General features: G+C 36.3%; 2 protein-coding genes across 3 annotated transcripts; one reads left to right on the top strand and one right to left on the bottom strand.

Moving 5' to 3' along the window:
- Nucleotides 1-4,651: 4,651 nt before the first annotated feature.
- LOC130866328 (olfactory receptor 6C76) lies at nucleotides 4,652-15,429 on the top strand. Of its 2 annotated transcripts, XM_057757669.1 has the most exons (2): nucleotides 4,676-5,581; nucleotides 15,397-15,429. In XM_057757669.1, the coding sequence occupies exons 1-2, from the start codon at nucleotides 4,676-4,678 to the stop codon at nucleotides 15,427-15,429; spliced, it is 939 nt and encodes a 312-aa protein (XP_057613652.1). The 2 variants fall into 2 exon arrangements, with proteins under 2 accessions (XP_057613653.1, XP_057613652.1); XM_057757670.1 differs by lacking the exon at nucleotides 15,397-15,429 and having other exon boundaries at nucleotides 4,652-5,617.
- LOC130866329 (olfactory receptor 6C70-like) lies at nucleotides 10,601-11,545 on the bottom strand. The gene has a single exon (XM_057757672.1). It carries the CDS (start codon nucleotides 11,537-11,539, stop codon nucleotides 10,601-10,603), a length of 939 nt encoding a protein of 312 aa, XP_057613655.1. The 5' UTR covers nucleotides 11,540-11,545.
- Nucleotides 15,430-15,886: the final 457 nt, after the last annotated feature.

Below are 15,886 nucleotides of genomic sequence, written 5' to 3'. Positions count from 1 at the left end.
AAGGTGAGCATATAAACAGGCTAAGCTCCCACAAAGCCAGTTCATGTATTAGGATCGAAACCTAGTGCCATTGTCCTTGGCTTCTCATCAGCCTTCATTGTCCGCCATGCTCAGAGAGTCCGGAATCAACCCATGCTTATTCAGTCCCAGACCATTTGGCCTTGGTGGGCTCCCAATAAATCGGTTCCACTGTCACAGTGGGTGGGTGCATCGATCGTGGTCCTGATTTCCTTGCTCATGTTCTCCCTCCTTCTGCTCCTCATTTGGACCTTAAGAGCTCAGACCGTTGCTCCAAATTGAGACTCTGTCTCTAGCTCGATCCATCGCCAGATGAAGGTTCTAAGGTGATATGCAAGATATTCATCAGTTTAGGATAGGGTCATTTCAGGTTCCCTCTCCTTAGTTGCCCCAGGTACCAGCTGAGGACATCTCCCTGGACACCTGCGAGCCCTTCTAGAATCAAGTTTCTTGCCAACCCTAAGATGGCTCCCTTAGATAGGATGTATACTTCGCTGCTCCCGTATCCTCCCTTCCTATATCCCAACCATCCCAATCCCCCGAGCTCCTCCCATCCTCCCCTTCTCATGTTTCTCATCCCATTTCCCTTTTGCCCCATGCCACCTCACCCGCAAGTTCCCAGTTTTTGCCCTGCAATCTTGTCTACTTCCCCTCTCCAGGCGGATGACTATATGATTTTCTTTGGGTTCACTTTCTTATTTAACTTCTCTAGGATCACAAATTATATGCTCAATGTCTTTTATTTATGGCTAGAAACTGATTATGAGTGAGTACATCCCATGTTCCTCTTTTTTGGGTCTGGGATACCTCACTCAGGATAGTGTTTTCTATTTCCATCCATTTGCACGCAAAATTCGAGAAGTCATTGTTTTTTACCGCTGAGTAGTACTCTAATATGTATATATTCCACACTTTCTTCATCCATTCCTCCATTGAAGGGCATCTAGGTTGTTTCCAAGTTTTGGCTATTACAAACAATGCTGCTATGAACATAGTTGAACAGATACTTTTGACATTTGATGGGACATCTCTTGGGTATATTCCCAAGAGTGGTATTACTGGATCTTGGGGTAGGTTGATCCCAAATTTCCTGAGAAATCGCCACACTGATTTCCAAAGTGGTTGCACAAGTTTGCATTCCCACCAGCAATGAATGAGTGTGCCTCTTTCTCCACAACCTCTCCAGCAAAGGCTATCATTGGTGTTTTTGATTTTAGCCATTCTGACAGGTGTAAGATGGTATCTCAAAGTTGTTTTAATTTGCATTTCCCTTATCGCTAAGGAGGTTGAGCATGACCTTAAGTGTCTTTTGGCCATTTGAATTTCTTCTGTTGAGAATTCTCTGTTCAGATCAGTGCCCCATTTTTTTATTGGGTTCATAAGCATTTTAAAGTCTAGTTTCTTGAGTTCTTTATATATTTTGGAGATCAGACCTTTGTCTGTTGCAGGGTTGGTGAAGATCTTCTCCCAGTCAGTGGGTTGCCTTTTTGTCTTAGTGACAGTGTCCTTTGCTTTACAGAAGCTACTCAGTTTCAGGAGGTCCCATTTATTCAATGTTGTCCTTAATGTCTGTGCTGCTGGGGATAAACATAGGAAGTGATCTCCTGTACCCATATGTTGTAGAGTACTTCCCACTTTTTCTTCTATCAGGTTTAGTGTGTTCAGACTAATATTGAGGTCTTTAATCCATTTGGACTTGAGTTTTGTGCATGGTGATAGATATGGATCTATTTTCAATCTTCTACACGTTGACAACCAGTTCTGCCAGCACCATTTGTTGAAGATGCTCTCTTTTTTCCATTGAATACTTTTAGCTCCTTTATCAAAAATTAGGTGTTCATAAGTTTGTGGGTTAAAATCAGGGTCTTCTACTCGGTTCCATTGATCGACTTCCCAGTACTTCTCAGTGTAGGCAGGTTATTTATAGGGTTTTAATGTGTGATTTTAAACATTAGATACATAATCCATTCACTTATATGTAAATTGTTGCAAAAATGATTCACATAGCAATATTCTGCAGTCTCCATAAAATACACAGAGGTGCTTATTTAAAACACAACTCCATTATCTTGACTTAATTGTATAAAAAGGAAAGTAGTTCAAGATAAAAACACAATGATATCTGATATTTGATTGGTTGGGAGCAACTTAGTGATAGACTGTATCATGGTGCTCCTTTAAAAATGTCAGATCAGAAAAATACTTAAAGGATCTCAACATATATTATGTAACACAAAATCTCAATTAAAAATAGAACACCCTCACTTCCAGTTAATACATATGTAAAAGTAACTATGACAAACTGTGGAAAGATACATTGAACAATGCATGGTGGTCCTGCCTGTGATCCTGCCCCTGGGTTGATGAGGGTAGGTGTGGAGGCCCAAAAGTGTGAGCCTATTTTTATCCCTACAGTTGGTCAGAATTTGCAAACGTATATTATGAGGTTACCTGGGGAGTAGCTGTCTTCAGGATACTTGGTCTAGTGTGGCTTCACCGCCCAAACAGCAGAATGCCAGTGACTTGATGCCTCAAAGTGCTAAAGCAATTAACTGTTGAGTTGTCTTTTGCATCATGTTAAGGAAGTCTTTTGCTGCCTTTTGTACTGGGGTATAAAAGCATATGGAAAATTAATCACGGATGATTTCAGTATTCACTGGAATGCCCTCCCGGTACTGTTCTATGGTTTCTGTTTTATTATTTTCACACACATCTTCATATTCTATATTACTGTTTCTAAATCCTCATGCCCCTACCCTGATAAGAGGCATTTTTGTTGAGACTGGTCCCTGACAGGTATGAAGATAGGTTTAATCCTTGCTGCACAGCAGGCTGAAGGCTGAAGAACTCTACTATAGCTTATTTTCATGTTTTAATTTTATTTCTCCTTGTGTTGAGGATAGCACATGTCTTGTGTCACTATGTCACAATCATCCTCCACCCTCAGAATGAAGTTAAAAGGCTGCTTATGAAATGGAGTCTCTTGGGGAAAGGCACAGCCTAAACTATTCCACTAAAGCTTAATATAATATGGGGTAACTGAGTAGAATGAAGCCTCATCTGAACACTGTCCTATGAAGATTATTGTAAGAAGATAACTATTTTTTGTTGTTAGATCTCGGCCTTTCCACAAATGCCTAGCTAACTCCTTGCAGGTAACTTCTGCAATCTCCTGGGATGTAGATTACATAATCAACCAATTAAATATGATTGCTGGAAATAATCTTCTACTTATATACATCAGTGCCCTATTATTATGTATCCCACAAGTCATTATGCATTTCCACATTTTGTCAAATATTTTTGAAGTTATGTGTTGCAAACATAGTATAAGTGATGTTAATTTTTTCATGGAGAAACATTGGCAATATCCCTGTGAGAAATATTGGAATGATCTGAATAATTTTATAGCAGTAAAACTCCCATCTGGAGATGTGTTGCTAAGATATTGTAAGGAATATGTCAGTATCCTATATGTTGGATGTTATTAGAAAACTCATGAAAAAGATGTTTCATTGCCTATTTTGAGAATTAAACGTCAGGCATTCTGTGAGGAGACAGCTTTGTGGGAGGAGAACCATAAACAGTGATCTCTCTTTGTGCTACAGGACCATCTATAGATTTTGGTTTAAGGGAACTAAGCCCATTACTCTGTTTGCTATTTCACCTTAACTATTGATACTTTAAGTTGATATTTTCAAGTATTTCTGTACAATGTTTCAGCTTTATTTAATGACTTCTCATGCAATTGTATTTATAGCTGTTTCATATGTATACATAAATAATATGTACATATTAGTTAACTTTAAAATTTTACAACTTAAATATATTTTAAATAAAATATTTATCCATTAAGTGTGGAGAATGTAGCACACTCTTTTATATTTAAACATCTAATAATTATTTAGACTGAACAAGTCAAGTTCTTGTCACTGATATAGCTGCTTTAGATAATTCTAAACAGCATATTAAAATGTCTGCATATTTCAATGTTTTTTATATATTAATTAGTACATGACATAAAAATACATTCTGTTTTTATTTGATGCTTAAGAAATTGCAAAAATATTTTTAGCAATTCAACTAAAACTGCTACATTAATTGAATTTAATGAGAAGAGTCTCAATATTTCTAAGATCAAGAATGAAGATTGAAAATTTAAGGCCTCCAATAATACAAAGAGACAAAATTTGTGGTGTGGATTTTTTAAAAAAGAGGAATATTATTTAATTGTTCCAAATACAGAAATATAATGACATTTGTTGACTTTTTATTTTGTTGAGGAAATAGGTTAAAAATATTAATAGAAGTTACATTATTTACTTTTTTTGGTTTGATGTCTATACTATTTCTGTAGGTAATTGAGTAAACTGATCACTGATTTCCACAATGGTCAATAAACATATGATGCAAGAATAAAATTAGTATATTGTATAAAATAGTAAAAGTAATGGGTGGTGGCAGAGTAAAAACATAAAATAGGTTGGCTTTCAACATAGAAAATGGATCTTCAAAGATATGATCAAAATTTAGACAGTATTACACACAGAGAGAGAAAGAGAGAAAGAGAACACTATGTTTGTCTCATGGCTCATGTTCTTATTTCCTTTTTTTCTATGTTGATTTGATCAGATTTATTGTAGACAAGCCGTCAGGGATGAGGAACAGAACATCAGTGACGTACTTCATCCTCCTGGGTCTGACAAACGATCCTGAGCTTCAGGTTGTGATTTTCTCTTTTCTGTTTCTCACGTATGTGCTCAGCATTATTGGAAACTTAACCATCATCACACTCACGCTGCTGGATTCCCACCTGAAGACCCCCATGTATTTCTTCCTCAAGAATTTCTCCTTCTTGGAAATTTCATTTACTTCTGTCTGTAACCCTAGGTTTTTGGTCAGCATCCTAACTGGAGACAAATCAATTTCCTATAATGCTTGTGTTGCCCAACTATTTTTCTTTATTTTCCTTGGTTCAACAGAGTTTTTCCTTCTGGCATCCATGTCCTATGATCGCTATGTGGCTATCTGCAAGCCCCTCCACTATGTAACCATCATCAGCAACAAGATCTGTCATCAGCTCATCATCGGTTCCTGGCTGGCTGGTTTCTTGGTAATTTTTCCACCACTGGCCATGGGCTTAGAGCTAGATTTCTGTGACTCCAACATTATTGATCACTTCACATGTGACTCCGCCCCTTTGCTCCAAATCTCCTGCACAGACACAAGTACCCTAGAACTCATGAGCTTTATATTGGCTTTGATCACGCTTATGACTACGCTTATGCTGATAATTCTCTCTTACGTCTATATCCTCAGAACTATTCTGAAATTTCCCTCAGCCCAACAAAGGAAAAAGGCCTTCTCAACCTGCTCCTCACACATGATTGTTGTCTCCATATCTTATGGAAGCTGCATCTTCATGTATGTGAAAACATCTGCCAAGGCGGGAGTTACCTTGACAAAGGGGGTGGCGATGCTCAACACCTCTGTTGCCCCCATGCTGAATCCTTTCATCTACACTTTAAGGAACCAGCAGGTGAAACAAGCATTTAAGGATCTAGTGAGAAAGGTACTTGCCTCAAAAACACTTATCTGATATAGATGACAAATGAAACATGGGACAATTTCAACCATAAAACTAATGAACATATCTTTGTTTTAGTTCATCTCAGAAATGCTACCCTAGTGCATTTGCTATATTCATATTACAGTTCACTTAATCAATTCATAAGCAAGATCATTATGGAATGGTTTCTAACATTATATGATAATTATAAATGAAGTAATTTTGGATTAGAGCTTATGTATTTCAAGTAATACATATATCAATACATCGTACATATTTTTGGAAAGATTAAGACAGGGAAACTTTGTTAATTCATGTATGCGTTAAGCAAATATATACACAAATATTCTTGCATGTATGTTTATGTGACTATGTTTGTGTGTGTGTATATATATATATATATATTATATGCATACCTAACCTTTTACTTTAGTGGTGTTAGATAATATAATAAATATATTTTATTTTTTTATAGTTGTTGTTATCATTTCTTAAATAAGACATAGAGGAAGTTTAATGATATGATATGGGAATTATCTATTTATAAGCCGTTTATTGAAAGTATGAAGTTCTCAAAATAGAAAAATTGAAAATAAAAACAAAATAAAATGCTAAAAGGAAAATGGAGATATTTATTTTTGTACCAAACATAAAACTTAATTTGAAACTTAATGTTTCAAAATGGAATTCTATTTATGGTAATGGTAGTGAATCATCAGAAAAATATGTATTTTTCAGGTTATTGTTTGTAGATTATTTTTATATTTGTTGTGTTTCTAATTATTATTTATAGTGGTTACAAAAACAAAAAATAAAGTACAGCTTTAAGAATAATTTAACTGATTATTATTCTCACAGGGAGGAAAGAGAGAAGTGAAGGTGATATGATTCTACTTCATTTGAATATATTTAAAATTTTTTCTGCTTTTCAAATTTTTACAATTACAGTTGTTACCCTAATAAATGGGCAATAAAATATTTTTATAAAATATATTTTTTAAAAGAGGGACCACCCTGTGTCTCTGGACTAATCCTCTCTAGAACTGATACAGTAGAAAATCCACGTAGTTAGGACATATTCATACTTTTATATGATTTGTGGCATGGACATATCCTTGCAAGCAATTGCACAGTCAAGGCACTAAACTGCTTCTGCTACAAAGTTTCTTTTCTCCATTTAGTTTTGTTATTATTTTTTTTAAACTGACTTATATGCTCAGCAATAAATCTACTCTACTCACAAAATTAAATGTACAACATAATGAGGTCAACTATACGGGAAGTGTTGTACAATATATCTGTCTAAAAGTTATTCGTCTGTCATGATTGAATATTTAAGTAGCAGATCCACAGTCCACCAACTCTCCATCCATACACAGCGACCACCATTCTCTCTGGGTTTGAATATTTTCATTATTGCATATTTGGAGAAGTGCAGTGTCATTTCAGAGCTGGCCTCCTTGATTTTGTATGGTGTCTTCCAAGTCCATCTATGCTGTGCCGTAGTTTTATGCCGAATAATATCCAATAATATCTAATATATGTGATACATTTTATTTATCCACCACCTCTCAAAGGACATTAAGGTTTTTGCACATCTTGAATCTTGTGAAGGATGATAAAATGTACACACAGTGTGTCTTGATGGTTCTGGTATGAATTTTGAATACACATCCAACGATGTTATAATTACATCATTAATAGCTCTATTTTTAAAATGGCTTTTGTGCACATTTATTACTACTTTATTCATATGTATGTTTGAGGTGTGTGTGTGTGTGTGAGTGTGTGTTAGTGTTGGCACAGAACAGGTTTAGAAGTTTGAGGACAACTTGTAAGATTCAGTTCTCCCACCATGTGGGACAAGATTGTCAGGCTTGGTGTCAAATTCACTTACTTGCTCGGTTCACCTTCTCAACCTTAGTTAGCTTGATTTTAGGTTGTCTGGGGAACACTCAGGACATTCTTTGCAAAATCTGCAACATTTTAATATTCCAATGGCACCTACACTTCAGTTTCTCTTCTGATGCTTGACAACTTTAGCCATTTTGGGTGGGAAATGACAGTCACCCAAATCTCAGTGCTTTTTGCTTTTTCTTGATAAAGTCTTTTCTAGCTATGTGTCACAAGCATTTGCTGCCTGCCTCAGACCTCAATGCTAGGATTACAGGTGTACCCCACTGCCTTTAGTTCCACATTACTTGGAAAAAATTGGCATTCAAACCTTTGCTCAGGTTTTACAAATGTATCCTTTCATGCTGTTGAGTTGAAAGGTACTCCTTAGATACTTTTTTTTTTTTTGTATTTTTCGAGACAGGGTTTCTCCGTAGCTTTTGGTTCCTGTCCTGGAGCTAGCTCTTGTAGACCAGGCTGGCCTCGAACTCACAGAGATCCGCCTGTCTCTGCCTCCCGAGTGCTGGGATTAAAGGCGTGCGCCACCACTGCCCGGCTCCTTATATACTTTGTAGGTCACGTCTCACCAAGAATATGGTTTATAAAAATTTGTTTACATGCCACAAGCTGCCTTTATTTCTCCTGCTGACTTCTCTGTGCAGAAGCTTTTCTGATGTCTTCCTATTTATCTACATTGCTTGATTGTTGATTTATTCTCTGTGAGCCCTTATAAACTCAGGTTAGTTGATTCTGTGGGTTTTCTTGTGGTGTGGTGCCCTTAACCCCTATGTCTCCTACAATATTTCCTCTTCATCTTCTGCAGGATTCCTGGAGGTTCGCTTAAAGCTTGTCTGTGGGTCTTTCTTAACAGTGAATCGAAACATCTCATACAGTGTGTGGTAACATTGTCCCGTACAGAGTGTGGCAACATCTTATGGGGTAAAAAGTCATTTTTCTAGCTGCTTCTGGATTTCTACTATTTTCTCACTTCTTTGGTGAGCACGAATGAGACTATGTAGCTACAGCGTTCTTATCCAAGCACTTGGAGATTATAGCATTTACTTTCCTGATCCGTGTTTCCTTGGTTATTCTAGTTCTCATTTGACTCAGCTGTTTGTGTCAGATCCTTAACTACTACAAGTAGCATGAAAATTATTTTATTTAGTTTGTTTTCTTCAAAGAGTTTCCATTCAATACAAAGATATTTGGCAACAAGAACATTGATGAATCCAATAATAACATTTAAGCAATGCAAATCAGAAGAGTTAGATAATAAAAATTAGAAAAATAGTATGCCTTGAGGAATAATTAGAATTAGAGTTAAAGATATGAATAAATAATTTACACAAAAGAAGAATGCAATAAAGACTATTGACTTTTGACCACCAGTCCCAGCTACTGGGAAATGTGTTGATTTCTGTTCATGTCCCCAGTTCTATGAACATTTTCCTTAGATTGAAAGTTATCAGTAGCAATGATGGTAAACCTGAGTCTGCAAAAATGTTTCCATAATGAACAAATAAGTAAGCAAGTTTTACGGCCAAAGGGTCCATCTTCAGAAACAAGTTTCTTTATAACAGCAATTAACACTTGGAATCCAAAATAAATAATGACATAAATCACTAAGGTGAGTAAGATCCTCCAGGAATGCCTCCCCACAGGCACAGATAATCACACATCCAATTTCCTTCAGAAGAGATATGGAAGCCACCTTGAGAATAAGTGCCTTGACTTACAACAACAATAAGATGCATTGAAAGCATCATTGAGCCAACTTGCTATATTTAACTTACTGTTCCAGGTCTAAGCATCATGGGAAGAAATGTTCTTTATGGAAGAGAAGGGAGTAAGTGTAGGTCTCATATTTGAGACCCAGTAACAGTACTGACATGATGAAACCTAGCATCAGAGTGAATACAGTAACGCCACCAGGCCTGAATCCACAGACTCAGTCACCATTGCTGAATTCTTCCATTGTCCTTCCTCCATCCTCAGACAGCAGAGAGAAAAGTAAGACACCACTTGCCAGGGAGCAAGGAATGAAAGCTCCTGAAGACTGTGTGTTGCAGTTCAGAACCAGACCCCCTCATTGTCCTTCTCCAAAGAAAATCCAAAGGCTTTCATTCCTAGGTCAGAGTTCTCTAACTGGTTGAACCCCGAAGTTCACAAGGACAGATTTATTTGGTCTTAGACAATCACCATCGCCATCCCTCATTGAACTAGATCACTATTTCTCTTCTAGTGACTGCACAGGTTGCTGTGGTACAGTCCAGCACAGCGTTAGCCTTGGTAGCCAGGAGACTATGCAACCTCTCCTCTAGCCTTGGACAGCACAGTAATTTTCATGTCGGTGAGGAAAACTTTATCCTCTAGAGCTGCCCACACCGCACTGAGACAAGGTGTGGCAAGCATCTATACCAGTCTGAATCATGACCGGCTGTATCAGGAGCCTGAACATACACTGATTGTGAGATTTATGAGATTCATTTGTAAATCAGGTTAGCATCAGTCTTCACTGCCAAAGAACTGCTTTTAGCAATAATACCAAACCTAAAAAAGACCATGTGAGTCAATTCTCTATCTACTAAATAATATTTTATTTTCTATGCAACTTTAAACTTTATCTAATACAAATAATAAAATACCAAATAATTGAACTGCATGATTCAGTTAATAGGAAATAGTACTTTTGTTTAAAAATATCACTTCATAAACTAACCCATAAAATTATTTTTAAGGAGTAGGCTTTCTTAGATCACTTTTAGCATGTAGAATAATTACAAAATTACAATCATCAAAGGCTTTTAAAGGATAAAATTGTTAAGTGAGATAAAGTCTATTTCTTCTTGTAACAGTCATTTAATTATTTGTGTTTGTTGAATTAATATATGCTTATAAATCAAAACAATTTTGGATTTTATATTATTAGCATAAAAAGACTTTCATAATGAATAAACAAGAAAGTAAAAAGGCACATGATGGATTAATTTCGAACCTTGAACAAGTTAAAATTGCACAAATAATTACATTCTAGGTATTCATTATTAAAATAAAAACTGAAATTTGTTTTCTGCTTCAAGTTCCTTTTATGCTTTAGGTTAATCATTTAATTAAACGTTATTACCTTTGTGAAGCAGAAAATATTCTTCTAAGCACTGCTACAAAGGCTTGTTTAACTTGCTTATTCCTCAGAGTATAAATGAATGGGTTCAACAAAGGGGCAACTGAAGTGTTGAGTACAGCTATTCCTTTACTCAAAGCAACTCTTTGATTTGCTGATGGCTTTATGTAGATAAATATGCAACTCCCATAAGTGAGGGAAACAACAAGCATGTGAGAAGAACAAGTGGAAAAAGCCTTTTTCTTTTGCTGAGCTGAAGGGAATTTGATAATCGTTTTGACAATGTGAGCATAAGAAAGGATTACCACTGCTAACGTGACAATGAGTGTCATGAGAGCTAAGACGAAGGAAGTTAGTTCTAGAACATGTGTGTCTGAGCAAGAAAGTTGTAGGACAGGAGAAACATCACAAAGGAAATGGTCAATGACATTTGATGCACAAAAATCCAAGTCAAGGCCAATAATCAGTGGTGGGAAAATCACTAAGAATCCAGTTATCCAAGAAACGAGGACAAGCTGATGGCAAACTTTGCTGCTCATGATGGATGTATAGTGCAAAGGCTTGCAGATGGCAATATAGCGGTCGTAGGACATGGTAGCCAAGAGGAAAAACTCTGTGGCCCCCAAGAATATGTAAAAGAACAACTGACATATACAACCATTATAGGAAATTGTCTTTTCCTTGGTTACAATGGTGATTAAGAATCTGGGAATGCAGGTAGTTGTGAACAAAACTTCCAGTAAAGAGAAATTACGGAGGAAAAAATACATTGGTGTCTTGAGGTGGGGATCTAGCAGAGTGAGGGCGATGATAGTTAAATTTCCTAGCATACTCAGCAAGTAATTCAGCAAAAGACACAAAAAAATTACAATCTGTAACTGAGAATTATTTGTTAGTCCAAGAAGGGTAAACTCTATCTGTCTTGAATAGTTCTTCATTTCTCTTTGTGATCTCCCTCAAGTTCTAGAAAAAAAAGATATAAAATCCATGTGAGAAGATATGTATCCAATAAACAATAAATTACAGGATCCATATTTCTAAACACAGCCCTTTCAAATGTAATATTCCTGGATATTGAAGATATGACACTAACTACATGCCAACGATTCTCCTGTGTTTAAAGATAATAAAGACTTCAACTCACTAATGGAAATTAATCTGAGCAACTTGTAAAGGCTTAATTTTTCTACTCTTTCAATATAAACTTTGAGTTAATTGTAACTAATTATGGATGATCTTTTAAATTAGTAAGAAGCTTTGTGCCAGGAATCAATGACAATTCATATTAAGTATAAGATTACTTATTTTACCTACGTGTAATTATGACAGTGTGATAAATCTAAATCATTGTTTAATTAGTAAGTTTTAAATTTCATGCTAAATTGTAAGTTTTGTTACCTTTAATAGCGTTTCTGTGAATTACACACAAAATCATAAATATAATCAAGATATTATACAATAAATTTCAATAAATTGAAAGAGCTGATTAAATAATTATAAACCAATTTATCTAAAATGCAAAACATAAAATAATTGTTTTAAACATCAGAATTTTGTCATTTGCAATCAAAATCATAAAAATAAAACAAGACACAGAAAATGCATTACCTCTTCTTGTGAAGAGGTCCTTGGCTTGAAAACTATTTTCATCATCTAACATTGTAAGACTGAAAAACAGATTGGTAATATCTCATTATGCCCTTTATATCCTGGTATCCTCAGCAACTACTTATCGTTCACTAAGTGACTATTAACCAAAGATGAGTTGGTATAAAAACTATGTACTACTTGAACGAGACTACAACATTCAGATAGTATTTTGCATTTGCAACTCTATGTTCTTAGTGTGTCTTACCGCCAATGGTGAAAAAGCAATAGCAAATGAATTTAGTCTGAATACTACCAAAGAAAAAAAATAGAACATAATAAGCATTATGCTGTTACTATAACATGCTTATTAGAATTTTAAAATTGATATCAGAGATCTCTTGGAATCTTTATTCTATCATTGATTGTTCTATAGTCTGGGAAAATTAGCTTATCTCAGTTTTCATCTTATAAAGTGTGTAAAGCAGTTTTAACTTCATCTACAAAGGTCAAATGAAATGAGCATAGAGAGCTACGGCATCTAGTTGCAATAAAAAACACAAAAAACCTGACAGACACAGGTGTGGTGGTGGTTCTTAACAGCTGCAATTTGAAAGGGCACAGAAATACCACCTTTTTATTATTAAGTAAATGTCACACTTAACAGACTTGTAGCATTCAGAATGTAGAAAGTTCTGAAAAGATGCAGGTTTCAATGAGTATGCTAAGTGCATTTTAAGATCCAATAAAAAGAAACTGAAATTATGTCTGTATATCATCTTTGTTTAAAAACACACTATTGTTAACAGGTACTAATAAGACAGTGTTAGAGTTTACTGTTCAGTAACATGTAGTTTAATGTTCATGGAATTAATTTCAATTTTTAAATTTAGACATAATATTAACAAATTAAGTGATTTTTTGTGTTATTAAGTTTACACAAGTCAGCTTTGAAATCCTATAGACTCTGTAGTTACTCTAGCATACAAACACATCTGCTGAATTTGATTTAAAACAATAGCAATATATTCTTTAGCCAGTACAATAATAATAATAATGCAATGAAATTTAATTACTAATATTTTTTAAGCATGTATATTTGAGAAAAACAATGAAAAAGTCAAACTTCTGATAATGTTGAGAAAAATATTGTTTTAAAAAGATTATCTTAGAAATAAGAGACTGTGAAGGTCTATATTTAAAAAATTAAAAACATAAGGATTCAATATGTGTGTGTGTGTACTAAAACTATTCTGTTATTCTCCTAATAATATCTCACTGTGTTTGACATTATTTGTTCCCATCTGCTGCAAGAAAATTTTCTTTGATGATGTCTAAGCAAGGCACTAGCCTATGAGTATAGTGGAATGTTATTAGGAATCATTTTATTGTTAACATTCTTTGAGTGGAACAAGAGTACTCGACTTTACCAGTGGTCCCTGGGCTATCTAGTCTCAGGTTCTTGTTCAAACAAGTAGTGTTGCATAAGTAAAGTCAACTTTAAGTCAAATCAGTTACTGGGTGGTTACACCCACCAGTTTGTGCCACCATTGCACCAGCATAGCTTACAGGCAGGACACCATTGTAAATAAAGGACTGTGGCTGAGTTGTTGTTTACGTTTTTCCTCTAGTGGTATGCAGAGTTCCTTCCTTTACCATAGCATAGCACATATGGGTGAAGGCTTTATGTAGGCTCCAGCTCAACTTCCCCACATTCAATGGATCAGACTGACGTCGAGCTCCTACGCAGTCCCTTTTTAAATTACACAAGAATTGAGGAACTGGAGAGATGGGATCGTTTCCTCTGGTACCATAGGCAACTCAGCTGCCTGATGTGGGTAATCACAACCCAACCCAGGTCTTCTGGGGAGTAACCGCTGAGCGAGTGAGCCAGAGCCAGAGACTGCTGCTGGTCCGGACATGAATTTGGGACCTTCAAGGGAGTAGACCTAAGCCAGGACCCCTGAGGGTCTGGGCATGAGTCTAGGACCCCCGAGGAACTAGGTCTGAGCCAGGACCTCTGCCAGTCTGGGCATGAATCTTGGACCTTCAAGGAGTAGGAAGGAACCAGAGATCTATGCGGGTCCAGGCATGAGTCTGGGACCTCAGAGGGAGTAGGCCTGAGCCAGGACATCTGTGGGTCCAGAAATTGGTCTGGGACATCAAAAGAAATAAGCAGGAACCTAAAACCTCTGCAGATCTGAGTGTGAGTCTGTGACCTCCGAGGGAGTAAGCCTGAGCCAGGTCTTCTGCAGTTTTGGGTGCACCCAAGTCTGGGAACTCTAAGGCAGTAGACTGGAACAAGAGACCTTTATAGGACCAACTCCAATTCAAGGAATTCTGCAGGAGGGGATCCAGACCAGAATTTACAGAAACAGGTCAAAGTCGCCTGAGACAGCAAACTCCAAGGGAGCACAGCAAAGCACAGGAGTGCTGAGCTATCTCCAGGAACATGGCATAACCAACAGGATAACTAGAACTGTGGCACTGACTATACCATGAGGAACAGCCATCCGAGCTTTGGATTCACTGGCACCTAGAAGATTATTCAACAGAATCTCAGACAGACCCAACCACATCTATTAGAGGAAAAGATGAGGGGAAAAGGTAAGATCACATGTTACACCACAAAGAGCAACACAATACCAGTAAAACCTAAAGACCCTACAAAAACAAGACCTGAACAACTAAATATAGATGAAGCAGAAGAAATTGACCTAAAAAATAACTTTAGGAGAATGTTGAATCTCTTAAAGAAGAAATGAGAAATTCTCTCAAAGAAATGGAGGAAAAGACAAACAAAAACTGGAAGACATCAACAAATCCCTTAAAGAAAACCAAGAATCTTCCAAAGGTCCTGAGTTCAATTCCCAGCAACCACATGGTGGTTCACAACCATCTGTAATGAGGTCTGGTGCCCTCTTCTGGCCTGTAGACATACACACAGACTGACTATTGTATACATAATAAATAATTATTTTTAAAAAAAGAAAACCAAGAAAAGGCAATCAAACATATGAAAGAAACCATTCAGGACTTGAAAACTGAAATAGAGGCAATTAAGAAAACACAAGATGAGGGAATTATAGAAATAGAAATCATGAGAAAATGATCAGGAGCCACAAACACAAACATAAATAGCAGAATACAAGAGATGGAAGAAAGAATCTCAAGTGCTGAAGATACAATAAGGAAATAGACTCATCAGTTAAAGAAAATATTAAATCTAACAAAAGCTTAACCCAAAATGTCCAGAAATATGGGACACCATGAAAAGCCCAAATCTAAGAATAATAGGGATAGAAGAAGAAGATCAACTCAAAAGCACAAAAAGTTTAACAAAACCATAGAAGAAAACTTTCCCAACCTAAAGAAAGATATGCCTATGAAGATGCAAGTTACAGAACACCAAATAGACTGGATCCAGAAAAAAAGACCCCTCACCACATAATAATCAAAACACTGAACATATGGTGTGGGACAATTGTCTATATTCTGTCAATTATGTTTTAAATAAATACTGATTGGTCAGTAACCAGGCAGGAAGTATAGGCGGGACAACCAGACAAGAAGTAGAAGTGGGTCAATGAGAACAGGAGTATTCTGGGAAGAAGGAAGCTCTTTTCTGTAATTTTTTGAGCCCACCACAGAAGCAAGATGTGACAACCCTGCTGAAAAAGGTACTGAACCATGTGGCT

This window comes from Chionomys nivalis, chromosome 25, assembly GCF_950005125.1.
Source record: "Chionomys nivalis chromosome 25, mChiNiv1.1, whole genome shotgun sequence".
NCBI classification, from domain to species: domain Eukaryota; kingdom Metazoa; phylum Chordata; class Mammalia; order Rodentia; family Cricetidae; genus Chionomys; species Chionomys nivalis.
Note: the sequence above shows the minus strand (reverse complement) of the source record. Positions and strands in the feature narration are given on the sequence as shown.